Source organism: Brachionichthys hirsutus, chromosome 23, assembly GCF_040956055.1.
Source record: "Brachionichthys hirsutus isolate HB-005 chromosome 23, CSIRO-AGI_Bhir_v1, whole genome shotgun sequence".
Taxonomy (NCBI): Eukaryota; Metazoa; Chordata; class Actinopteri; order Lophiiformes; family Brachionichthyidae; genus Brachionichthys; species Brachionichthys hirsutus.
The window spans coordinates 712,907-739,311 of NC_090919.1; the positions used below are offsets into that span (position 1 = coordinate 712,907).

General features: G+C 50.7%; 1 protein-coding gene and 1 long non-coding RNA gene across 2 annotated transcripts; one reads left to right on the forward strand and one right to left on the reverse strand.

Moving 5' to 3' along the window:
* Positions 1-2,643: 2,643 nt before the first annotated feature.
* Positions 2,644-7,120, reverse strand: LOC137911346 (uncharacterized). Its single transcript, XR_011106106.1, has 4 exons — positions 7,060-7,120; positions 5,974-6,045; positions 3,825-3,903; positions 2,644-2,899 (listed from the first exon to the last, which is right to left on the reverse strand). It is a non-coding gene; the product is annotated as an uncharacterized lncRNA (long non-coding RNA).
* On the forward strand, positions 2,702-18,543 carry adgra3 (adhesion G protein-coupled receptor A3). The gene is made up of 19 exons (XM_068755707.1): positions 2,702-2,901; positions 6,860-6,931; positions 10,890-10,961; positions 12,788-12,859; positions 12,940-13,011; positions 13,120-13,280; positions 13,363-13,576; positions 13,650-13,814; positions 14,003-14,204; positions 14,287-14,436; positions 14,525-14,683; positions 14,774-14,941; positions 15,028-15,220; positions 15,307-15,503; positions 15,571-15,695; positions 15,795-15,918; positions 16,227-16,372; positions 16,502-16,597; positions 16,952-18,543. The coding sequence occupies exons 1-19, from the start codon at positions 2,702-2,704 to the stop codon at positions 18,351-18,353; spliced, it is 3,990 nt and encodes a 1,329-aa protein (XP_068611808.1). The 3' UTR covers positions 18,354-18,543.
* Positions 18,544-26,405: the final 7,862 nt, after the last annotated feature.

A 26,405-nucleotide genomic window follows, 5' to 3' on the forward strand; every position in this document is an offset into this window, starting at 1 on the left:
ATCTGTGATGTGTTATCTCAGGGAGCGGCTTTGGTTGTTTATTGTTCAACCAACAGATGCTTTTTTTTATTGATCTGAGCAGTACATCATGAGACGCCACGCTGCGGAGGTGTTTTTTTTTTTTTTTTTTTTACATGCAGTTCCTTGTAATTCCACCAGGTGGCGCGACAGGCTTAAAGAAAAAAAAAAAAAAACAGGTCGGGGTTTGAGATTGTCTGGACAGAGATCACTTCATCATCCCTGGAAACGCGTCCAACCTTCTAGTCTGCGTTCTTCGTTTTTATGATGTATTTATATTTATTTCCCTTTTGATTGATCTGCGTTTGTGGTGCATCTGGATGCTTTTGCATGTTGTAATAACGCTGTAATAACAGTGTGTATAGATAGTCCCATCACGACCACGGCTCCCCTCCTGTGGCCGGAGTCTTTTGGGGGGGGTCCCACATTGTGCCGTTTAGCAGCCCCCAACCAGCGCCCAACTCAAACTAATGGCCCGTGACGAGCCGCAGCAGCAGGAAATTGGAATTACAAACACTCTCAGCGAAGCGACGGTTTCATTCGATGTGACAGCGCTAATGAAGCATCCATTTGTTTCTGGAGGTGTTAAAAGGAGATTAGCGCGTACAGAATCAATAGCAAGGCACTAAATAAATGTCGCAGCGCTCTCCCTCGGTTGGTTGGAGGTGATTTTCTTTTTTCTTTTTCTTTTTTTACTCCTTGTTTGTCAGATCTGTTTGATGTCAGGGGACACAAGGAAGTGACGTCACATTTAGACTGTGAAGGAGTGAATCTGGGTGCGCTTATGGGGGTTTATGGCAGACATGGCAACCCCAGCATTGCTTGTTGTCCCTTGATGGACTTGAGAACTACTTCGAGATGTGACGTTTGGGGGGCGTGGTTTTTCGTAGGACTCCTTTCGTTTCGACGCTAAATGACCTGATATGCCTTTCGTTTTCTTCAAAATGCTCCGATACGCTCTTTTGATGTGAATAATAATCGTAACACATCAGTGACGCGTTGTCTTTTCTGTGTTTTACCGTGTATCTATATCGAACAACTAGGGAATATACATTTTTCCGAAGAGCATTTGAACGCACCACACGAACCAGTTTTACGAGGTTCTCAGATTCGTAACCAGAATATCCCCAATATATAAGAGATTTTCTTTATAAACGTATTATAATCACTGCAGGTGTTATAGGTTAGAGGCTTAGTTTGCTTGATTATTTAACAATAACAACAATATATGACCGAGACGAACTACTTTAGTGGCACCCATGTTTTATTACATTTAACGGTGAAGTCAAATTAAATCATCTAGTCCTATATGTTAAAATATTTCCTGTTTTTTTAGCCATCTTTTGTAGGTGTTGATGATCAGACTGAAAGGAAGTGTATTAGATTGAGTTTACTATTATTCATTCTGCTGTGTTAGGCTACAACAATGAAGTCCTGTGTGCAGACAAAAAAAAGGTTAAAGGTTGCTTGTCAAAGTATGTCGAGCCTTGTGGGCACTGAAAACAAATAGACGAGAGGAGGTGAAAGCATTCTGGCCTGAGGCTAATGTTCCCGGGACTGTTATCCTGAAGTGACTCGCTTGTTCTGATCGCAACAAAGAAAATGGATGGCTTGCCAAAAGGATAAACAAGTCATCTTCTCCTAAAGTTCCTCCACGTTTAAATATTTACACTCATGTGAAGAATGCTTTTTGGAATTTATTTATTAGAGCAATAAAGAAATTGTAACTAATCAGGACTATGTCTGGAGGAGAAGGTGGTTCAGAAGATCAATGAATGTGAATGATTTGTCTTTATTTGACAGTGGGTAGTGGTTTTAGAAGTGAGTATGTCCTGGGCATTCTTCCAGAGAACATACACAAGTAGAAATAATCACGTTATTATACTTTAAATGTGTTTTATATCCATAATAATGAGCAATGGCATCCGTAACTACGCCTTACAAAGTAATAGCTGCGCATTGAACAAAAAAAAAAAGCCTCTTGCGGGTATTTTATTCTGAAAGGCCAACCGGATATTCTCCGTGTTACATCCGGCTTGCGGCTGTAGCTCGGAGCTCGCGGGGCAGGACGATAGAGGAGTTCCGGACGGGAAGAAAACTCGCCTGGAATACTTTCCGAAGACGCGGGGACGCGAGCAGACACGCAACGACGACTCGGATAAAAGAGTTTGGCTTTATTTGCGAAGTGTTTTCAGTTTAAAAGTTTCCCAGCTCGTTTGTGTATTTCCAAAATAATAGCACGTAGACGTCTCTAAGGGAGAGGCAGAAGGTTTACTCGCTCTTGTTTCAGTTGAGGTATCGTTTTCGGGTTTTTTAAAAAAGTATTTTTAAGTTTGGTTGAAGTTCGTCCGAATAGCAGCTCCCTGAATCGGACCCCCCCCCCCCCCCCAACAAAGAACCCCTCTTCAACCGGACAGGAGCTAGCATGGTGTTGAGAGGAAAAGGGGACTCATAAATGAGCCATTCGGCGACGGAGGACTCCGAAGGGGGCTCCGTGCGGGGCTCCGTGCGGGACATGGAGGCGGGGGGCTCGCTGGAGCCCAGCACGGTGGTGCCGAAGATCTTCTTGTTCGTGACGACGTCTGGATTTCTTACCCCGAATCAACGAGCCGTTTAGCACCGGAGCATTTTTATTTTATTTTATTTTACTTTGTTACATTCGATCTCGTGGCCCGTGTAAAACATGGATCCGCTGCGGTTCCTCGTCATGGTGCTGCTCGGCGGCTGCGGCGGCTCCGCCGTGTCCTCTGACTGTAAATCGTATGATGAACGGTCGAAGAGCAGCGGGAGAAGCCTGCCGTCCGACCGGAAGGTGGTGTGCAGCAACATGGACCTCCGCCAGGTGCTGCCCCCGGACTCCTTCCCCAACAGGACGGTCACGCTGTGAGTGCACGCATATACGTTCCCGTGTCACGTGACTTATGGGAACGGCGTTTGAACCACACTGGAGTCTGGGACCATTGGTGTCCCTCGTTATAGATGTGTAATAGACAAAAGCCCCACGCTAACCCTCGTTATAGATGTGTAATAGACAAAAGCCCCACGCTAACCCTCGTTATAGATGTGTAATAGACTTAAGCCCCACGCTAACCCTCGTTATAGATGTGTAATAGACAAAAGCCCCACGCTAACCCTCGTTATAGATGTGTAATAGACTTAAGCCCCACGCTAACCCTCGTTATAGATGTGTAATAGACAAAAGCCCCACGCTAACCCTCGTTATAGATGTGTAATAGACAAAAGCCCCACGCTAACCCTCGTTATAGATGTGTAATAGACTTAAGCCCCACGCTAACCCTCGTTATAGATGTGTAATAGACTTAAGACACACGTTAACCCTCGTTATAGATGTGTAATAGACAAAAGCCCCACGCTAACCCTCGTTATAGATGTGTAATAGACTTAAGCCCCACGCTAACCCTCGTTATAGATGTGTAATAGATTTAAGCCCCACGCTAACCCTCGTTATAGATGTGTAATAGACTATAGTGACCCCTCGATATAAGGCTATGTGCATTATTTATGTTAGTTTGCCTGCTTAAGTTTCATTTACGCTATATTTCAGCGCTCTGGACTCTCCTTTCCTTGTTGAGGTCAAGCTTAGTCTCTTCACGCGAGCACCTGGGATCAACGGTGCAAGTAAAAGCACCAGATGTTGTCCTCTGAAGAGCAACACAGATTAATGTTGGGAAGAACGCTGGGACTTTGTCCCTCGGAGCAGCAACAGCGTCCTCAGTTTGATGACCCTTTGGAGTGTTGTAAACGAACCCGTTTCGCTGCAGCGGGATCTGGGGCTACATTCTCACCTGTTTTCCCTGAGCCTTGACTTCCTCCTGGCGAGGGCTCTGGAGGTTTTCCGTCTGGATTTCAGCTCCCGAATAAGTCCTGTAGTAAACACAGACGCATTAGTTTGGAAAGTGCCATGAATCTGGATGCCAGTCCTGTCTTGACGCTGCTAACTAGCTGCTAGCTGTCTCGATTTCACGGTTGAGGCGATAAACCCTCCACTTGCCTGTTCAGGCTGTGTAAAAGCAACGTGAGCACTTTAGTGCATTAATAACCACTCGTTTGTTTTATTCATAGCGCGTTCACGGTGGAGCCTTTTGACATTCCGGCGTAGAACCGGGAGAATCCTCAGCTCTGATGACTTCACCTGTTGGGTGCTGATAAAAGCTATTGCAGGAGCTCCTGTGCTTTTCAAATAATGCGAAGAGCAAGTTCCCTTTTTTGCAGCTTTACATGGCCTAATTACGGTACATGTAAAATAAAATAAAAACCCGACCCTTCCAAATTGGAATACTGGAGAAAAACCTCTGTACTTGGATCGTTTATGGAATGAAAAATTGCTGGGTAACCACAAGTATTACCGTGGCAGGATACAGCATCTCAGCCATTGGACCAGCTCCCTTTACCACCTGAGCTGAGGTCCACTTTTCCATCCAATCTAGTCGGAGAACGTTTCCCTCCAAGAGGTTTTATGAGCCTGAAACTTATTCGAAAGCTATTTTGAGTCACAGCTCGTGGGGGGGGGGGGGTACTTTGTTTGGAAGCCTCTCTCACTGAATGAAGAGTTAAGAGGGAATCAGTTGGTCCTGAAAACCCTGTGTGGCTATACTGATTGCCCATTTCGGTCTGCTTACCTAAGGTCAGAGGCGAATGTGCTTTCATAGGTGATATTTGTTGCTCCCTTTGAAAGCAAAATGAAATCTAGGCCAATTGTGTTTTATTACAGTCTGATTCACGGTGAGAGCTTTGCCATAAATGTTGTTGAGATTTATACCGGCAATATCGGGAAACGGGACGCGAGGTTTGGTTGTGTTTCCCAAGCAGCTTGTTCCTGCCCCGAGTTCAAGCAGGCCTTATCTCCGCATCAAGATAAATCGGACTTTCTTCTTTCCTGTGTTTTTTTAAGGGACGAGCCTAAAGTACTTCCAGAGACACTGGATTTGCCTGGCTGTCTAGACACTGTGTATTTACAGACGTCTCAAGGCTGCTGGAGACGCTGGGGGCTAAATGGCCCTCCTCAGTACACAAATATATATTTGGATAACTCTGGGATATTTATTCCCCACTGTAGCCATGTGAAAAGAAGACTCTGCTCTGCAGACAAAGCGGTTTTCAACATACCGGGATAGACATACACCTGTCACAGGAAGAGAACACGGCTTGCCCAAGAAAGTAGAGTCGCTAGGCTAGACTTGTGTATTTATGCTGTCAGACTATTTATCCCTGAGAATTCATAATCTATTCTGTAAAGCTAATTATCTGCGAGGACGACAGGCCTGCTCGGGTTGTGTGGAACGCAATAGCGATGGCGTTGAAGTGTCACGCTTGTGGGCGTTTTCCTGTTTGCCCAGCCGTATTTGTGCATCTGTAATTTGGCTTCCAAGTAATTGCTTGGTGCCGTGAAACACGGTAATTGTCGGGCCTCGTTTTGAAGACGACACATTGGACAAAGGTCGCGTAACTGAGGTTCAAGCTCGTTCGGTGCGACGTGGAAGACGTTTCTGGATCAGATCCTCTGTATGTGCAGTATTTATATAATTATATTTACTCAGTAATTGGATTCTGTTCTGTGATATTGCATGTCTCTACATCCTGGAAGAGAAGCGAAGCCCTCAGCGGCTTTTCCGACACAATCTCTGGAGGGCGAACGTCTCCGTCGACATCATGAGCTCACGCAAACACACGGAGTGCACAACCTTTTACGTCGGTTCGTGTTAGCCGCTTCCATGTCGCCGTTTCGGCGGGCCTGAAGCAGAAACTGTGTGCAGTCTCTCCGAGCAGCGCAACGCCAAGCAGCAAATCTCCAACGAGTCTCCGCTGTCCAACTCTGTCATAAAACAACTCCTCAACACTCCGTAACGAGTCCAATCGGGCCCGGGCTGCGGGTGCCGCTAGCATGCATCTTACACACCACAAACCCTCCGTGTTGGCCAGAAACATGTAACTTACCACAAGTCCCTGCTCCAGTTAACGGTGCTATCGGCTCCTTGGAGGAAGAGAAAGGCTGGAACAATCCAGGACCTGGGAATAAAGCAGATAATAAAAAACGGTTTATTACCAAAGCTGGAAACAAAGAATTCACACTTAATTTTCTCAAGCTAGCTTTTTTTTTTTTTTTTTTTCTGTGATAAAGTTGAAAACATTGACAGGTTTGTCATGAAACCAGACGTGGATCTTGTGTGGGGATTATTCGTCTTTGTGCAAACATGTTGCTGTTTAATCCGCTCTAAACTCTTACTCTAACTTCTTATATTATGCTACAGATGTTTGCTTGAGCTCATGGTTATATTTAAGCAAAAACATAAATTCCATTTACTTAAAAGGACTTGGTAGAAACCTGCGCCGGCGGTGAATCATTGCTGGCAACTGAAGTTAAATGCTCATCACTCTTTATCTCATATTCGCTGCGTGTCTCAAGAACACTCAGGTGTTGCCAATTTTTGATGAAAAGGGAATTCCCCGACTGAAGTTCACATTGTTTGTCTCCTAATCTCTGCCTGGAGGCGGGGGACAATGTGTGGCTGGAAGCTAAGAGCCTCTTGAGGACGAAAACGGAGACTTAATATTGTTATGTGTCAACAAGTAGCGGCGTGTCGGCGTTCCACTCGTCACAGTAAAAGATGCGCTTGAATCCAGTTCCATAATTTAAATCACAGTTGCTCGTCTCGCCGGCTGCTGTGATGTTATTTGTTAAATATTAAATGCTGGCCTGTATAAAATATGACTTGGTGTCAAAAGTTGACACATTATCATAATAAAAGAAAAGCCATGATTTTATTAAATATGCATTTTTTTATGTTGCTTTCAATTTATGCCTGTTTTTTTCTCTCTGCAGAATTTTAAATAACAACAAAATCCAAGAACTCAAAAACGGATCCTTCTTTGGATTGTCAACTTTGGAAAAATTGTAAGTATTACTATCGTCTTCTTCCACATCAATGTGTCTTTGTTTACTCCGTCTTTGCTCGGATTAAGATTCACGCTTTAATACGTGAAGTAGCCTTAGCTAATTCGCTGAAAAAGAAATGTGCAAACCTTACTGTTGGCCTTCCGAGCCACCGGCAGCCGTCTCCGATTGAAGAGAGGAGATAATACCAGACGTGGCTAATAATAGCTACAGCTCCAGGGGTTGGCTATCGTCTGCCTGGTGACGTACCCTCGACAAACAGCTGCTCGGGTATACCGGTTATGGAGCCCATCTTGGAGCAGTCGGATACAGACAACTCGTCTGCCCTGTAATTCGCCTTCTTGAGCAGATTTTGGCTGTAGCCGATGAAGACGTTTGTTTATCGCACATATCCTGGCATCCCTTGAACAACATTCAGGATTGGAATTTCATCACCCGTGTCTCCTTCCTACAGAGATTTGCAGAAAATGGCTCCGGGCCTGCACATACGGGCTGTGGGTGATTTATCACTCCTGAGTGGCCTCATGCAGATAAAATAACCAGACCATTAATGGCCGTGTTTTTACCCAAGGCTGCAATAACACGTGACTGCACTGACATGGAATTCTCAGGACATGCTTTCCCTGTTGAGCTTCTCAGTATGGCTAGAAAGACCAGGAAAACACAAGGCATCACATTAGCCGGCGGTGTCACCCTAGAAGTCCGTACGTAATAATTAATCATTGGCGGCCATTCGTTTTAGCGCTGAGAGGAAACGCACGTACTTCCTGTTCTCTTGGCCGTACTTGATCCACAAACCTGCAGGCACGGTTTCTGTTTGTAGTTCTTGGCATGCAGCATTTTGTACGTTAACAGATTCTATCATTTGGAGAGTTCCACTTGACTGAAGCTTTGATCTCCCGTCGTTCTCTGCAAAACAAGGCTTTAAGACACTTCAAGTGCTTTGTGTGTGAACGACGAGCCAATTTGGTCGTAAAGTCTTCTCCTACCCGTCGTTGCATTCACCCACAGACGAATTTACCCCCCCGCCCCCCCGATGACGGCCCTCATTACGACTCGCCGTCCTCTCCTGGTCACCATCAGCCATTGAAGCTGGCTTTTTAGATGGCTTGCCTGCTTTTGTCATTTTAATGAGGCCGAGCCCGGACCAAAGGTGCCAGCAGTATAAAACGTTCCTACCCCCCACCCCCACCCCCACACTGGCCTGCAGTCAGGGTCCCTCGTTTTCTACTAAAACCCTCAAGTTTGTTTGAACGATTCCAGCGTCTCCATCTTGCCTTCCATCCCTCCTACCTCCTGCGTTGATCGCCCCTCTCCCTCTCTATTTCTCCTGAGGCCACAAAGAAACTCTCCGTCATTTGGACTAAATGTGTGCCGTCGTGAAGCCAGCAGCTGGCGGTGAGTGCCGGAGAGGGGTAGAGAATTGATTACGCCTCTCTGGCGCTCTGCATGAAATCGCAAAGTAACTGTGGAGACTGCTGTGTTTTGTTTGGGGCCAAAGGTGCCCCCGCTTGGAAATAAGCCACACAGAATCCCCATTATCAGTCTCTTCCTAGGAATAGGAGCCAAGCTAGGCAACCGTCACATGCTAATTCCTGACTAAATCCAGCGCTGAAGAGGAATGCTCATTGTGGAAATCGACTCCTGTGTGCAGTGCCAGGAATTCATTGTTGTCTCTTCACGAAAGCCTCAACACTTGTGGCGCATTAGGATATAAGGAAGTTACGCACATGCGGGAAGCTAGTTTGAAGCTGCCGTTGGAGTATGCCTTTTTAAAAGCGCGACGCTATCGTGACCAAAAGCTTGTGGTGGCTAATGTTTTCAGACTTTTTAGCATGTGGACGTGTTTGTCGTGTTTCTGCTTGCCACACTGTTCCTATTGGTCGGATGTCAAGTGGCATCGTTCTTCTACATACAGAATTTATAGTGCTGCTACTTCTGCTTGGCTAACGTTGGGTATTCTTGCCTTCCAGTGAAGGCGGGGTATACGTTTCTAATAATAAATGGCATAATATGTCTGGACAATTAGCATTGTGAGCAACGGAATAGAGCGTCTTGATCACATTGCTAATATTAGACTGAACGTTAGTGCCCAAACTCTATTGATTAAGGCTGCAACAGTTGAATCTCTGAACTTGTTGAACCGAGTAACGGTGTGTTCAGAACTGAGTATTACACGTAAGCGGTCGGCTTTGTGCTTGATCCAGAAGATATATGGTCCGTCTTAAAGCTAAGATCTCTTCAGTAACGGGTTCTTTTCAAAGTGAAGGCTTGCATATCAACCTCGCTCTGTCCGTCCATGCCAGGAAGCCTCCGTATTTCCTCCCCCATGCCAGGAAATGATGACAAACCAACATGAAAAAGAACTTCATCTAAAATTCATCTCTGAGGAGTTTCAATATCAGTTTAAATAACACCTTTGCAAGACTCACTTTGTTCCCCTTCAATTGGCAGCAGCTGCAAAATCCACCCTCAGGTTTTGGTGCCAGCTCAAGAGCAGTTCTGGAAGACATTAAGAAATGTTTTGCCAGCTCTCTGGCAAACTTCGGATGTCGAGTAGAACCCGGCATTTTTCTCTCCTCATAGATTTAAATACTCTCAAGTTCAGCTGTGGTTATTGCGTAGTTCAAGTCTCGCTCTCTTCACAACTTTCCCTGTGCTAGCAGTAGTGCTGGCTGAAATGGAGCTGCTGCAGGTTGGAACCGCAAATGTAAAGACCAACAACATGTATCTGTCAGCAGCCACCTGTCACAATCTGTTCAAGCTTCTTTCAATATTCTTTAAAAGACCAAGCGCTTAATCGGTAGCCCGAACGCTCTGGCTTGAAATGCTCTGGCACGAGTCTCTAAGCGAGAACACCAACAGTCCTGGATGCCGTTCTGTTCTTTATTTGGTTAAATCTAATTATGTGGCCTGGAGCGGAGGGACATATTTGACTCGTGAGTCAGTTAGCATCAGAAGTTGGCCACGACGGCTGATGATGTGTGCGTCCGGGTCCTCTTTCGGCATTAACAAGCAAAGGGGCGGCATGGAAGTAAAATGGCCTCAACCACAAGCAAATGCGCAGTCGATGCACGCTCCTAACAGTGGCCGCGGGGGGGGGGGGGCCGAGTCTGCTAGCTCACATCAAAAGATCTAACAAGCCGACAGATAAGTCACAGACAAAACACCTGTGGCCACCTACCTGCCTTCAGATGACAGGCCCTCAACATCAAACAGGCAGAGTTACCCAGAGGCCCTTTGTTGGGTTCAGGTGGCAACGAGAACCCCCCCCCCCCCCCCCCCCCCACACACACACGTCATTGTAGTGGGCAACTAGGCGGAGCCATCGCAGGTGAGCGCCAAAGGAATTCTGTGGGGGGCAATCCTTTGAACCTGCGAATAGGCTGTCTGGGAGGTGGGAGGGGTGGGGGGGGGGGGGGGGTCTGTAACGATCACCTGATGAGGTTGGAGGTCCTTGAGTTTCCGTCAAATGAAAGCATATAAAGGAATGCATATCATCATCTTTGTCGGCTTTTACTCCCCGTCTTGTCGACGCCTGTTTCAATTTGTGGTTTGTGTGTTTTTTTTTGTTTTTTTATTTGATTACTGTCGAAAATTAAAGTCTTATCCGACGTTGTCGGCTCGTATCTCACTGCTCGTCTTTCAGAAGGCCTGCAAAGTGCTTCAGGGTGTGATTAGCATGAATCACACGGCACCGATAATAGGCTTCCCCCAAAGGTTTGATCATGACGCACTTTACTCAAACATTCCTTTGGATGATTGCTGCTGATGAGGAAAGTCACAATGAACAGAGCCAGTCCGTCTTGTGAAAGCTGCTCAGAAATCGCTTTAAATGGCTGATTGGTTTGCAGATCGTTGTCCTGTCGTTTGACTCACGACGGAACGATGACTGCAGCGTGACTCTTTTTGCTCTTTGAGTTTCTCGTGATCTAAAAATGCACATTTTCCCCCGCAGGGACCTCCGGAGTAACATGATCAGTAAAATTGAACCGGGTGCTTTCCTTGGATTGCCGGCGCTCAAGAGACTGTGAGTAACGTTGGACTTCGCATGCGTGTGTGCCGTTCACATTCACGTGATGCCATTTATTAGGCCCGAAATATTTAAATCTTTGTTTAACTCACGTGACGATAATGGTTCCCATTTCCCTCTGCCATCTTTCTTTTTCTTTCGGGGACTTCTTCGCTGCTGTTCATTGGCCCCTGTGTGTTGTTGAGTTCTTGGCAGATGCTTGTTGTTTATCTGTCGATGCTGCGGAGCTAGAATATTCCTGGTGTCCATCAGAGCTCATGGTCGGGCACCAGTTTATTTCTACAGCCTCGTTTCGCCCAGGCCTTCTGCCAGAGATAGCGCAGTTATAAAAAAAAAAAGGCATTGATCGGTTGCACGCCCAGAGAACACGTAAGAACCCAGTTCGGCTGGGGATGTGTGGCGTGTGAGGTCGTGTGTAGTTGTGTGTCTCCCTGCTCGTGTGTGTTTGCACGAGAGAGAATGAGAATCGGCCCGTCTGCTGCCAACACAAACTTGAGCTTGGCGCTGGCGCTATAAAGGAGAGACAGGAAGGTAGTCAGCTCCTTGGCTCCTGGCCTAACCCCCCCCCCCCCACACACACACATTCATGCCACACATGCCTGCCTATATGTCTGCTGCAAAACCTTTACTTCACACACACACGCTACTCACACAGGCCTCTCTCAGAACGATGCCAAAATAAAAAAAAAGATTTTTTTCCCAATCCAGTGTACAGTTTTGGGTTTGCCTCAGGGCAGCTAAGTTTAACTGCTTTTGCCACCTGCCCCCCCCCCCCCCCCCCCTAGGATGTCACTAACTGGACTCTGAATGGGCGGGGCCACAACGGAAAGGGGAAGAGCGAAAAATGAGGTCGCACCAGATCCTGAGAATGTAAACGTCAAGGCTTGGAATCCATCCCTGTTTTTTTTTCTTCCCATTCTTTGGAAATTGGGAATGAAGTTTAAACCGGAGAAGCTTCTGTGTTGCCTGAACGTTCATGGTGCTGGTTCAGATTCAGATTGGAAGGCTCAGCCCCCCCCCTCCCACCCCCCTCCATTAAACCATGTGACCTCAGGGAACAGTCAGGCTGTCATTCGACACGTCGGACTTTCCCACATCTCAAATAAATGAAAAAATGTAAACGCAGATGCCGAGGGGGGAAAAATAATTAAATCGTTCATCATGAGATCATGTGCAATATATTCCTGTAGGATTGCAGTGGTGCATCATGGGGGAAAACCCAACCCCGAACCCCTTTCACCCCTCGAGTCGACCATAAGCTGATTGTTTTGGGTCTACAGGCCACGCACCGTTTCGTTAGACCCACGACACGGTGCTAATCGAATGCGAAGCGAGTTCAGCACACACACGCCAGGTCAGGTGCAGAGCATTCTGGGTGTTTGAGGCCCTTTTGTTCTGCTCGCTTTGATTCCACAGCGGTGGGATCGGCCTTTGCTCCGTGTGGCTCCGGACCCGTCTGTCATTCCTTCTGAAACGCTTCCGTTTGATGTTCGCCAGAGACGTCACGTCCACAGGAGAAACACGCACTTGTGTCACAGCGATTAATCATCGACCTTTGATGTGGACGCCCCTCCCCCCCCCGGAGCCCCTCAAAGGCGTGATCTAAAACCACCTTGAAAGTTCTAAACCTGTCAGCTGAATTTTTGGGTTCTTTGCCTCGACCTGTCTCTGTTGGACTTTGCCCCCCCCCCCCCCTTTCTTTCTGACTGTAATGTGACTTCCAGGCCTTGTCTGGTTCCTCAGCCTTACTGCAGCTAATTGACGCCGTAGCTGTCGTGCTGTTTTAAATCTGAAATAACCCAGAACTTCATGTTTTCCTGCAGAGACTTGTCCAACAACAGCATCGGCTGCCTGAACGTGGACGCCTTCAAGGGCCTCACGAGTCTGGTCAGACTGTAAGTCTCCGGCGGTTTCATATAGATCTGAAAACTACCACGAATCGGCTGGGGTGTGTGATGAACGACCTGTTTTCCAGAAACCTGTCGGGGAACATGTTTTCTTCACTGTCCCAGGGGACGTTTGACAGCTTGGTGTCTCTAAAGTCATTGTATGTACCTTTTGCTACTTAACTTGGTATTCGGCGGATTCCCACCCCTTACCCTGCCTTTAATGTGTGTGTGTGCGTGCGTGTGTGTGTGCGCGCGCGCGTCCACAGGGAGTTCCAGACGCGTTACTTGCTGTGCGACTGCAACCTCGAGTGGCTGCTGCGTTGGCTCAGAGAGAGGAACGTTGCCGTCAGGAACACGGAGTGCTCCCACCCCCAGTCCCTCCAGGGCCAGCTGGTCTCCTCCATCCAGCCGGAGCTGCTCACCTGCAGTAGGGACACGCCCACCTGAAGACAGACGTCGGGTGTTTGGGGGAACAAGGGCAAGTGGCTTTAACTCCTCTTCTCCCCCAGATGCCCCGCTGGAGCTGCCCTCCTTCGAGCTGACTCCCTCCCAGCGTCAGGTGGTCTTCCAGGGGGACAGCCTGCCCTTCCAGTGCCAGGCGTCCTTCGTTGCCGAGGACATGCAGGTGCTGTGGTACCAGAACGGCCGCATGGTGAAGCACGACGTCACCCAAGGCATCTTCATCGAGAAGCACATGGTGCAGAACTGCTCCCTGATCACCAGGTACGACGAGCAGGGGGGGGAGGGGGGGGGGGCGTCTTTTAAGATCAAGTCAAATCGCTCTGTTTCCCGTCAGTGTTTTGACCATCTCCAACATCCAGCCTGGTTTCACGGGGAACTGGGAGTGCCGGGTCCGGACGAGCCGGGGCAACACGACCAGGACCGTCCACATCGTCGTGTTGGAGAGTTCTGCCAAATACTGCGCTCCTGAACGCGTCGCCAACAACAAGGGAGAGTTCAAGTTAGTGCAAAACGCCGAAGAGCAGACACAGAGCGACACCGAAAAACTGCTACTGACATTTTAGTCGCGAGACATTAAGACCTGCACAGGAGGCCGTCATTTCAGGTGCTCTGCCTCCCCCTAGTGGTTGGATATGCACAATGCTTTTATGCTTTCCATGCGACTGAGGTCTGCGTGGCTCCCTGCAGGTGGCCCCGGACCCTGGCTGGGATTAGATCCTACCTGCCTTGCAGCAGACTGCCATCAGGCGGCAGCACGTACTCGGGCAGCTCCGGTGAAGAGCAGCGTGCGTGGCGCTACTGCGACCACAAGGGGGCGTGGGCGGAGGAGGACTACGCCCGCTGCCAGTTCCAGAGAGACGTTACGAGATTCCTGTACGTCATCAACCAGGTCCGGTTCTCCAACGTACTTTCTTGATCCCGATTTGCCCGAAGCGTTTGGCGTCAAACATTAAAGCCACGCCCCCCTCCAGATGCCTCTGAACGAAAGCAACGTGGTGGCCCGCGCCCAACGCCTGCTGATCTGCACCACAGACGCCGCCAACTTCTCAGACAAGATGGACGTCGTCTTCGTCGCCGACATGACCGAGAAGATCGGGAGGTTCGTGGAGAAGTTTCGAGACGTGAGTGGCGGTCCCGGCTGAATTCGTTTCGGTGCGTCCCCCTTTCATCTTACGGGCGTCCTCGTGTCCCCCCCCCCCCGTGTCCCAGCTGGGCGGGGTGATGGTTAGCATGGCGAGTAACTTGATGCTAGCAGACGAGAGGGTGCTCTGGATGGCTCAGCGCGACGCCATGGCCTGTTCCCGCATCATCGCCTGCCTCCAGAAGATCGCCGTCTACCGCCTGACCACAGCGCATGCCTTTTCCCTGGTCGGTCCCATGATAAGCTCCGCCCCCTACGCCGCGCTGATCGTTTCATTGATTAATCCAGTCCTTTTGACGTTTCTGTTTACCTGCAAGACGTCCCCCAACGTCGCGTTGGAGGCTCACGCCGTCCGGCCCGGCGACTGGAACGGAATGACCTGCATGCTGTTCCAGAGGCCGAGTCCTGAACGCGCTTCCAGGCCGGACCGCCAGCTCGCCTTCAAATGCAACACCAGCAGCTCCTTCTCCAGCGTCCTCCACAAGGTCAGAGGGCGGCGCCGTCGTCTGAAGCGGAACGAGGCCCGTTTGTGTCCGTCCTAGTGAAGTGAGCGTTTCTTTCGCCGCTCCAGAGCACCATCGTGGAGGCTTCCTTGCAGCTTCCTCCCTCGCTCTTGAGCCAGGCAGCAGACGACTCCGCCTACAAGCTCTGCCTGCTGGGCTTCCGCAACGGCAAGTTTTTCCCCTCCACCAGTAACTCCTCCCACCTGGCGGACGGCGGCAAACGAAGGAGCGTGGCCACCCCTGTCGTCACGGCCAATGTCGGTGAGTCGTAAAACGATTTAACCCTTTGAAACCGAACCCGAGCTGCACAGTGAAGCTCAACCGCGACGGTTAAACCTGTCCACCAGATGGCGCGTCCCTGCATTTCCTGAAGACGCCCGTCAACGTTACGCTGCGGCGGTTTGCCCACGGCTCAGACGCCGTCCCCGCCTCCTGGAACTTCAGCCTGGCCGGGTGGCAGAGCGACGGCTGCCGCATCCTCGGCCATCACGACAACTTCACCGCCATTTCCTGCGACGCTCTGGGAAGCTACGGCCTGCTGATGGTAGGTCTCCCGCTGCTCCTGCAGCCGGCGCCGCGCCGCGATGCCTAAACCCGATCGATCTCCCCAGGACCTCGGCAGCGTGGAGCGTTTCTCCCCGGCCGTCCTGCCCCTGCACCCCGTCATTTACACCGCCACCGTCGTCCTGCTCCTCTGCCTGCTCACCGTCATCATCAGCTACGTCTATCATCACAGGTCAGCGTTTCTGTGTCCCATGTCGACGCCCTTTTTAGATGATCTGGTCTGACTGAAGTCCCCCCCCTGCCCCCCGATTCGCCGCTCCTTTGACTCCAGGTCCGTCCGCGTGAGCCGGAAGTCTTGGCACATGCTGATCAACCTCTGCTTCCACATCTGCCTCACCGGCGGCGTCTTCGTGGGCGGCGTAAATCAGACGCGCTACACCAGCGTCTGCCAGGCGGTGAGCAGCCCCCCCCCAAACTTAGTCGCCTTCGGCTCATTTTGTGTCTCGTAAAACTTGTGTGAACGTAGTGAAGACGCATAAAGATGGAGGAGATCGCTTCCATGGCTGGAGGCAGCCCCCCATGATGTATTGTACTGGCACATATTACTTTCACATATTACCTGGATGAAAGATTTTTAGCAAAGAAACTTTTGTTTATTTCTTGAATCCCCCCCCCTCGGCGTCGATAAATCCTCGGGTGACGCTTCGACTCTGTGATCGCCGTGGCAACGCAAGCACGCGCGTGACGGTGCCGTCTCCCCTAGGTGGGCATCCTGCTGCACTACTCCACCCTCTCCACCGCCCTGTGGGTGGGGGTCACGGCTCGCAACGTCTACAAGCAAGTGACGCGGAAGACCAAGCGGTACGAAGACCTGGACGAGCCGCCGCCGCCGCCCCGGCCCATGCTGAGGTACGTCGCTGCTGCCTCCTAGTGGCGGGATTGAGCAACTGCGTCAATTTCTGCCGATGCTTTCCCAGAACCCTCAGTGGTGGTTTTTCACTCCCTCTCTCTTTGTGCTGCCCCCACCCCCCTCAACAGGTTCTACTTGATCGGCGGAGGAATACCCATCATTGTCTGCGGCATCACGGCGGCAGCGAACATCAAAAACTACGGCAGCCGGACCAGCGCGCCTTAGTAAGTCCCCGCCCACTCAGGAGCCGTCTTCTGTAATCAGGATAGAAAAGGTTAACGCCCCGAAGTTCTGATGATGGCGGCCTATAAATAGCGTGTGCATCCGAGCAACGGGAAGCTGCTGCCAGTTCACAGCGAGCCCCCCCCACCCCCCAACCCCCCCACCGTGGCAGCACGGCTTTCTAATTGAGAAATCTGGACCCAAATCTGTCTGAAGTTGAATTAATTTCTAGAATTAAGACGAATCCACGGTTAGTGTAGAAACGCTAAAGACTTCCAGACTAACTGATGATGACGACGATGAAGACGCGACGTCACATGACTATAAATAGAATTGCTCTGGTTCTGTCTCCGTAGCTGCTGGATGGCATGGGAGCCCAGTATCGGGGCTTTCTATGGCCCGGTGGGATTCATCGTCTTCGTGGACTGCATGTACTTCCTCAGCATCCTGCTCCAATTGCGGCGCCACCCGGAACGCCGCTACGAGCTGAAGGAGGCGACTGAAGAGCAGCAGCGCCACCTGCCTTTAGTCGACGCCGAGCCCGGTCCGGACGGTCCCGGCAGCCAGTGTCACCCTCTCACCCTCCACCAGGCGTCTGGAGCCCACGCCGTGCCCCGGTCCACTCTGGAGAACGAGCACACCTTTGCCGCCCAGCTGATGGGTGCGGCGGGGGCGTTGGGGCTGTACGTGACCCTCTGGGTGTTCGGCGCCATGGCCGTGTCGCAGGATCGCCCCTTTGACTTGGCTTTCACGTGTCTGTTCGGCGTGGTCGCTCTGGCGCTGGGGGCGTTCATGCTGGCGCATCACTGCGTCAACAGGCAGGATATGAGGCGCTTCTGGTCCCAGGCGTGTTGCTCCGGGAGACGAGCGTACGCCGCCCAGGAGGACGTCCTCCTGCCTCAGCCGGGCGTGGCGGCGGCGTCCGCAGCGGGATCGGCCGAGAGGGCGGACGGGGAGTCCACCAAGTGTGGCCACAGCAGCGCAGACTCGTCGTACACGAATAAGAGCGGCCCGAGCGTGCGTAACTCCGCCCACGGCAGCAAACTGACCAATACGCACGTAGAGGCGGCCCAGTGCAAGCCCGCCTCGGCGCCGACAGCCAACGGCGCCGCCGTTTTGGACAGCCTGACAGAACATTCGTTGGACAATGAGATTAAAATGCACGTGGCGCCCGTCGAGGTGCAATTCCGCCCCTTGAGCAACTTCAAAAACCCGCCGAGCGCCACGAACGGACACGCAAGCAGGCATCACAAAAACGGAGCCCGGGCCCACAGGGCGAGTCGGCTGACCGTGCTGCGAGAGTACGCCCACGACCCCCCCACCAGCGTGGACAGCAGCGTGCAGAGCGCCCCGCACCGGCGGCACCACCATTACGACATGGCGGCGCGCAACAGCCGGCGGGCGGCCTACATGGCCTACAGGGAGCGCCATCAGAGCCAGATGCAGCAGGACAGCAGCGACAGCGCCAGCCTGCCCCGCCGCTCCCGCGGCGTCGGCGCCCAGGGGAGCGGTTCGGCGGTAACCATAGAGACCGAGAGGGCGGCTACCCCCACCGCGTCAAGCTCGGGAAAAGATTCCGGTCCCGCAAAGCGGCCCGGCAGCCCAGAACTAGAAAGCCAAGCCAAATCATACGGGCTGAACCTCGTCACCCAGAACGGCGTGGCGCTCAGAGAGAACGGGCCGCTGGCGCCTTTGCTCGGCTCCGAGGGCGGAGCCAGCATAAAGACGGGCTCGTGGAAGCACGAAACGACCGTGTAGCGACCGCACCAGGATACTCGCCTTTAAACTGTGAATCTGCTTCTTTGTACATTTTCAGATCGTTAAACGGTCGATTTTTAGAAAGCGATTTTATTCCGGCGAGGAGTTTTCTCCGTAAACCTCATGATCCGAGTCGCGGGGTCTATTTTCCGTTCACGAGTTTCGTCCCACGTTAATAAAAGTGAAGTTCTGTTGGACCCGGTCGAGGTTGTGTTCGATTGATGTCGTGGTAACGCCCACTGCGGTTGTTGCCCCCCAGAACCGTACGACCAGCTGCTAATTGGGTTTCTCGCTGACCTCCGGGTGACTTCGGGGTCTTCCCTCGGCTGGAGCGGCGCTTTAATTGCTGCTGAGGGGGGGGGGGGGCTCTATAGGTGTGTTCTGATGATTACCTTCTAGACTCCAGCTGACTCGGGCCATGATTGACAGCTGACCCCCGGGAAACGGGATAATGAGAGGAGTGTCTTTTTGTTTTGTGTCGTCAGCGTCACGCTGTAATTCTTGTCTTAAGGAGAACTCGTTATTTAAGGTGACACCGTGATGGGATTTTATACTGAAAAACATTTGTGCAAATGTCCCACATTTAACCCGAAGAAGGATCTCCACAGTAATTATGGAGGGTCTCCATCCGTTCAGTTCATCCGACGACAACCGAACCCACGGATCTTTATAGGGCGAAGAGGCTCCCTCGAGGTGAACGAACCGATCACCTTGGGCAGGAAATCAATAACACATTTAAGATAAGACTAATCAAATCACCCGGATCCGTTATTAGGATCACAGCAGTCATTCTCGCGTCACTGAAGCTTTCGTACTCCTGGAATGTAATCGCTGAAGACATGTTATTCTTTTTTTATATATATATATGAATAGAAGCGATGCAGTTCTAATAATAGCAGATGCTAATATTGGCTGTATCCTCATTAAGCGCAGCAAAGACAAACCGACACGTTTGGTGTGAGAGGACGTAAATGGAATGTTTCCCCCCACCGTCACACACGGATTCATTTTTTAATAATCTAATTTAATCCTGATAATGTATTTATTCTGGTATTTTAGACCTTGGGTCTGCTGTAGAGTCAGTTCAGCAGTGCATTCGGTGTTTATCCTGGAGCCACCAATTCAAAGTTTAATGAATTGTAAACCTGTGAATATTACCCAGCATGCATTTCGCCTTGTGCGTGGAAAGCTCAATCTTAAAATATGATCTTGTAGATTAATCTGGCTCAGAAAGGCGCCATTAAGAACACACTTACAGCTCCTGTTTGAGGAGCGAGTACACAAAAAATACACGCACGCGCGCGCCCCCTGCAAAGAAAAAACACAGGAGAAGCGCGCGCCTCGTGCTCGCGCTCCCAGTGAAACTTGGGAGTAGGTTGGGCAGCAACTCGTCGCGAGTCTTTTACGAGCGAGTCCGTCACGAGCCCCCGGGACCGGAACCGGGACCGGAACCAGCCCGTTCCTCGGCGATTCACCGACGGGAGGGAAATCAGAAGTTATGGACGCGAGGAGAGTGGAGACCGTCTCCGCGCGGGTGGACGCCGCCGGTCCCGCTGCTGGTAGGACGGCGCTCGCGCGGGGTTAATGGGGTGGCGCGTGAGGGCTGATTGATGCTGATTAGTGTTAGAAGCTCCATGTAAGAACTACAATTTAATGTTGCCTTCATTTGGCGTCATAAAGAACTACAATTTAATGTTGCCTTCATTCGGCGTCATAAGAACTACAATTTAATGTTGCCTTCATTCGGCGTCATAAGAACTACAATTTAATGTTGCCTTCATTCGGCGTCATAAGAACTACAATTTAATGTTGCCTTCATTTGGCGTCGTAAGAACTACAATTTAATGTTGCCTTCATTTGGCGTCATAAGAACTACAATTTAATGTTGCCTTAATTTGACGTCATAAAACACACGACGAACGTTAACGTGTCGTGAATTATCCAATAATCGATCTTCTCATTGGCTGGATTCATGATGAACGATTCAAAAATGACTTTGAGTATTAAAGTTAGCTTCGTTGATATAGACGCGATGGCTACAGCTAGCAATTTGTTTTTACGGATTTACATAAAGTTGGTTCTCTTTCCAATTAATGCAGAAGCTGCTTAAATTTACATTAAGCGTGTTCCTTGTTTAAAGGCCACATTAAATGTACACCTTAAATGGAGTTTGATGCTAACGCCTAGCTAGCATGCCGCTGCGATGTGTCTTTATGCTCTTTCGTCATGTCTGGATTTCTGCCTTCACTTGAAAGGAAATGAAAGGAAATGCTTTATTTATCATTATCTGTCACACTTGAAAGGAAACTAGTTGCTTCAGCGTTTCCTGTTTGCTTCGCGTGATTTTAATTAAACACTCCAGAGAATTATTGTTTTGCCTTGACGGGATTTCCAGATCTCTTTGTGGTAATTTAATGTGAATATATAAACTCTATTGCATGAGTTCAACCCCGTCCACGGTACCAGAATCCAAGATGATGATGATGATGATGATGATGAACGCCCGGCTCAGGGTTGAGTTTGTTTGCACACCTAATTGACTTGTAATTATTGATTAATCTGCGAGTCATTGCTGGAAGGTTTTAAACAGGGTTAAGGTATTCCTCTTGAACCCCGTTCAGGTGCGTTTAATGTCTTTAGGGCTTCATTTTACCATAAATAAACCCCCATTAATCAGGGGAAATGGGGGGGGGGGCAGAGAGTATAATCTGATTTTGACCACAATAAATCATCGATGATGTGGATTTTACAGAATCTGTAATAGTAGTTGCAGCAGAATGAGAGTCTGAGCTCTGATATTGATTGTCTTTTTATCGGATGGTCGTTTAGATTTCTGTTTATTCTTTGAAGTTTTTGCGGCCAGAAACTGCAGCGATCTAATTCCGGAACATGTTTGTGATTCGTCCGGTGGCTTAAATTCATTCATTCGTTATCTGCTGTCCTGGTTTATACTGGTTTCCCCGGGGAATTCTATGAATATAATGATCGCTGTTGAACCTGCCACAGCCGCCCGGCCGTGAGGTGATCCCCCCCCAGAGCTGCTGCCTGGGGGGGGGGGTTATTGCATCGGTACCCCTGAGCGCTCTCTGTTCCTGCCAGAGGCTCCCTGAGACATTTCTCTCTAATGATTGATCTTCAGGCAGCTGAAGGTAGTAACCATTTCAGCACCACGGCCAGCGGCGCGTTCCCTGTTGTAGCTAGTTAGCCTTTAGCTTAACAGATTTCCATCTGTTTTAATGCGCTGCTCACATTTCAGCGTTCTGCAGGGTCTGAAGACGACGGCCCCCAAATAACCACATTATTTATTCAGAGTTGGCTCGGTGGCCGATGACGCTGAGACAGCCAGAACGATGTGGCTAATAATAACTTCTGTTAGATGCTTAATTAGGTGTGTGTAAGTTTAAAATAAAACCCTGGAGCTTAGGCGCGTTGGAGAGAGAGGCATGCTGGGAATCGTATTGTACTTCCTGCTCTGTAATGTCCGCTTTGCTTTAACGGTGCCGGGGTTTGACGGCGCGGCGTCCGGTCTGAAGCGGCTCCGGATTCACGGTCAGGCAAACGTTTCCCCGTCTGTTTCGTGTGTTATCAGAATAAATTACAGCTGGAGTCTGTTTAATTACTCAACCCGTTTAAAAGCAGGACGAGGAGACTGAGAGTCTAAAGACCCACGTGTCCTTAAAAGGCGTATATTGTGATGCGCTGTTGTGATTCGTGACTTCTTTAGCACCTCGTCAAATCTTTCAAGGAATCTAATAATGACTCATTTTCATCATCGCTTTAATTCAGAATGCTTTGTGACGCGTTAAAATGTCGATGCGGATCATCGTACGCCAAACGGCCGTGGAGTCGAGCGGACGCTTTGATTAGGACGTTGTGTTCTGGTGACCACCTGTGTGCTTCCTGCCGCCCCCTGTCAGGAAGTGGCCTCGGCCCAATCCAGGATTAATCTGGGCGAATTCTGTTTGTTTTGGATCCAGCCTCTGTTTTTCCCTTTTTGAGAAAAAGGGGCGGGGAGCATCAGCTGCTATGAACCCATCTGTCTGGGGAGTCGGGCCAGGGAAGGGGGGGGGGGGGAGAGAGAGAGAGAGAGGGAGGGAGGGAGGCGGCATCAAGCGGCGTAGATGAACCGATTGCAGCGTGGAGAGGAAACGTGGACGTTTGGTCAAAGCATCATCGCCGGGGGTGCCATTCAGTGGCGGGCGAACATACAGCGCTTGTTTACGGTCGCTGAAATGGTTGTCATGGTTCTGTGCCCCCCCCCTCCTTTTGCACAGGCTGCCAAACGGCCGGGGTGGCGACACTCGGCTTTGGCTTGCAAACAAGACTTTCCTTCTCTGCACCAAGTTCACCTTGAGGATAAAGAACATGGTGCCAGGAAAGGTAATCTGACACCTGTCTGTGCAGAAATCCAAGCGCGTCTTCACAGCGATCGACCTTCTGACCTTCTCCTTCACACAATGCAAAAGAACTGCCACCGTGAAAGAAGTTCCTGTTTGTAGTAGGACAGCTTTTCCTGGGAGCGCAAAACGGCATAATCAGGGCCGTATGTGGGACCAGAGGCCGGCTGGAGCGCCCGTCTGTCGTTCTTCTTCTCCCACTGGGGGCTCAGAAGTCCAGTCTGAGCCTTCGCCCCCCGTCCTGCAGGGTTCTGCCACTTTATATAGATCTCTACGCTAAGGGGGATGAAGTTAAATCTGACAGACGTGAGTTGGATGCTAACTTCAGAGCGGACGGTGCAGCAGTGGTCCGACCGGAGCAGCTTAATTATCAGCGGATGCTTTCCAATGTTCCGGGAGATAAAGTTCAACCTTGACGGAGAGGAAATCTCCTGTATGGTCGTCTGGGTTTGGATGCAACGTGCAAGGCTGACACCTAGTGGTCGAACAGAGTAAGTGACATGTAACTGCTGATGAAACTTCATTTTTACCTTTTCTATTGAGAATTGTATTTATAAAATATTAGAAGTGACTGAAGAAACATTTCTGTTTAGATTTTGAAGGCTTCTTTGGAACGCAGAAGACGAATTATCCAGATTCTCCGAGGGAGAATGTTGCACCTTATAAACAAATAAAACGAGTGCGTAGGTCCGTGTATTTGGTATTTACCGCCAGCAGAGGGCGGCAGACTACCAAGAAACCAGCTCTGTTTGCTGCATCCAGGGCAGTTTACGTCATTTATTGTGGTTGCGTCTGGAACACACAAAAAGAACAACACAAATGAAATGCGCTGAATGTGCGATGTCAACAGCAGGACGCTGTAACGACCCGGGGAAACGGGCCTCCCCTGAACCGCCTCATCTTCCTCCAGACCATAATATTATTGGAAAAGTTGCTGTGAAGTTTGGAAGTCATCAACGTTCACCTCCGTCTCCTCGCCCGTCCTCCTTTGTCCTCCCCAGCTGTTTGCCAGTAACCCAGTTCAATCAAGCGTTTGTATTCCAGCAGCCCCCCCCCCCACCCCCCCCGGCCCGCCACAAATAGAAAACCCTCCTGATTGATAACTGGCACGGCGGAAAAAAACTCGTCAACCTCTGGCTACAGCGAGGAAGGAGTGACGACCACAGCCTAATGTACTGCTGGACCTAGCTTACACAAACCGCTTGTTCTGGGTTCTACATGAAGTAAATGGTTCTAGATTGAATTAGCACCTTTCAGAGGAACGTTCTACGTGATTGTTGGTGTTTCATCTCTCGCTCGTCCCGGTCCTGAGGTTCTTTTTAAGTACCGGTACTTCTCACCCCTGCAGCTACACATTAAGGTCAGCTTCTATATTTGCTGCTTCTCATGGCACTGGGGGGGGGGGGCAGGAGTATCGGTGGTCCCCTGCGGACCGGGGCCCCATCCTTTAAGTAAGCGCTGCAGGCGACCGTGCGCCCTGCAGAAAATGGGTCAGCAAAACCAGAGCAGACGACCTGCGTGGAAACCAAACATGAGGTGATGGAAAAGGGGGGGGGCTCTTAGCCTGGCACAATACGCGCTCTGTTATGACACTTGACTCCGTCTTAACACTAACAGAGGCACTCGGCAGAACAAATTGTGCACGTGAGTTCTTGTTGTGTGTGTGTGTGTGTGTGTGTGTGTGTGTGTGTGTGTGTGTGTGTGTGTGTGTGTGTGTGTGTGTGTGTGTGTGTGTGTGTGTGTGTGTGTGTGTGTGTGTGTGTGTGTGTGTGTGTGTGTGTGTGTGTGTGTGTGTGTGTGTGTGTGTGTGTGTGTGTGGACGCTGGAACCGTGGGAAGGTCACAGAGCCTATTATGGAGGGCCGGTCGTAGTAGAGCGCCGGGAACAAGGGGGAAGCGTCCAGCAGCTTTGAAAATGCTACGTGGCGCTACGTGGCGCGGCGTGGCGCTGCGTGGCGCTGCGTGGCGCTGCGTGGCGCTGCGTGGCGCTGCGTGGCGCTGCGTGGCGCTGCGTGCCGCTGCGTGCCGCTGCGTGGCGCTGCGTGGCGCGGCGTGGCGCGGCGCGGCGTGGCGCTGCGTGCCGCTGCGTGGCGCTGCGTGGCGCTGCGTGGCGCTGCGTGGCGCTGCGTGGCGCTGCGTGGCGCTGCGTGGCGCTGCGTGCGGCTGCGTGGCGCTGCGTTTCCGATCCTGCTTTCATGCATCCAAACGCCTTTCCAGGAAGGGCGGGGCAGAAAGCCGTTAGCCCGCCGCACATTCTCTTCTCCTCCCACTTCCTGGTAATCCACTTCTGCTGCTGAATTTAGAATGTGATGGGTTTGTGGTAATTAGTGCACCAATGATCGTTTGTACTCTATGGCAGTGGGTGTGATTCCACTATTCCCAGGGTGAGCCGTTTAGGTTTTCTGGTTGTGGGGGGGGGGGGCATGACCAATGACCTTTTAAGGCATCAAAGGTCACATCACACCTCTGTCAATACGCAAATCAAACATGATGCTGTGTTTTTGACTCCCGGGACCTCGTCTCCGGCGGCCTTGAATTACCGAAAATGTAATATTTATATTACTGCAGGGGGGGGGGGGGGGAATCATTAAGATTAATGACAGTAGTTTAAAGATGGGGGTTATAAATAGACAAATCGCTAATTAAACTCTACTTTCATCCAGTGTCCCCATCACGAGGCCCACGCTTATTCACGGCGCCATCGCTCCGGTTTGCCTCGGCCGGACGCCGCCGTTCACTCTAAAGGTCACCGGTGCGTCCGAGGCGTGATGTCATGGACGTACGGTCCAGCGGTGGTCGGATTGCATTTCCAGCTCGCCGATAGAATCGCCCCATCAGCAGGTGTATCGGTTTTCTGTCACGACCTCTTTAGAGCGACTCCCTCTTATTCTGAAGGAGGGTAACGAGGGCCGCTCGCATCGAGCGTTTAGAAACGGGACCGGCTCGAACGTCCCGCACGTCCACAGGGGACGATCCGTCTCAGGGCTTTGACGTGAGGACGCCTCCCATTCGGCTTTCAGCGGCGCCCTGAGGGAACGTTCTGCTAACGCTAGTGCTCTGATGTCATCGGCAATTCATTACCGCGCTCGGATATCGAGCCGGCTCTCGTGTGCGGCGGCGCCGTGCGTTGGGACGCCGGCTAGTCACGGAAGGACTCGCATGACGTAGACCTGCATGAGGTCGATCTTTGGCACGGAGAAACAAGCTCCTCCCCCATCCATTGATTGCTTGTCGGTATTTATAGCCCTCCGCGGCTAAAATGGGATCCTGCCTTGATTGACGCTTCACCTTCTCGTCCTGGAACGGTAACCCGATCTGCCGGCACAGCTTTCACCTCCGTTGGGCGTTTGCTCATGGCTCGGGTCAGAGGTCCCGCCTTCTTCAGGATGTCTCCCGCCCTTTTTGCTAACGGTTGTTTCATGAAGTTGATGAACCTTTTGTGTTCCGTCTATCCACGGAGGTTACTCGGGCAGCTCCGGAGTGTTCCTCATCTCCGGAGGCGGAGGTTCTCCTCTGTTCCCTTCTGGTTGCACGATGCAGCCTCCATGTTTAAGGCCATCCTTTCGCTTTGTGCCTGCGGCAGGAAGCGCTGCGGTGCATTCATGGCCTGGCTTTATTGGCTTCGCCCTGACGGAGACCATGAGCCCCGGGATAAA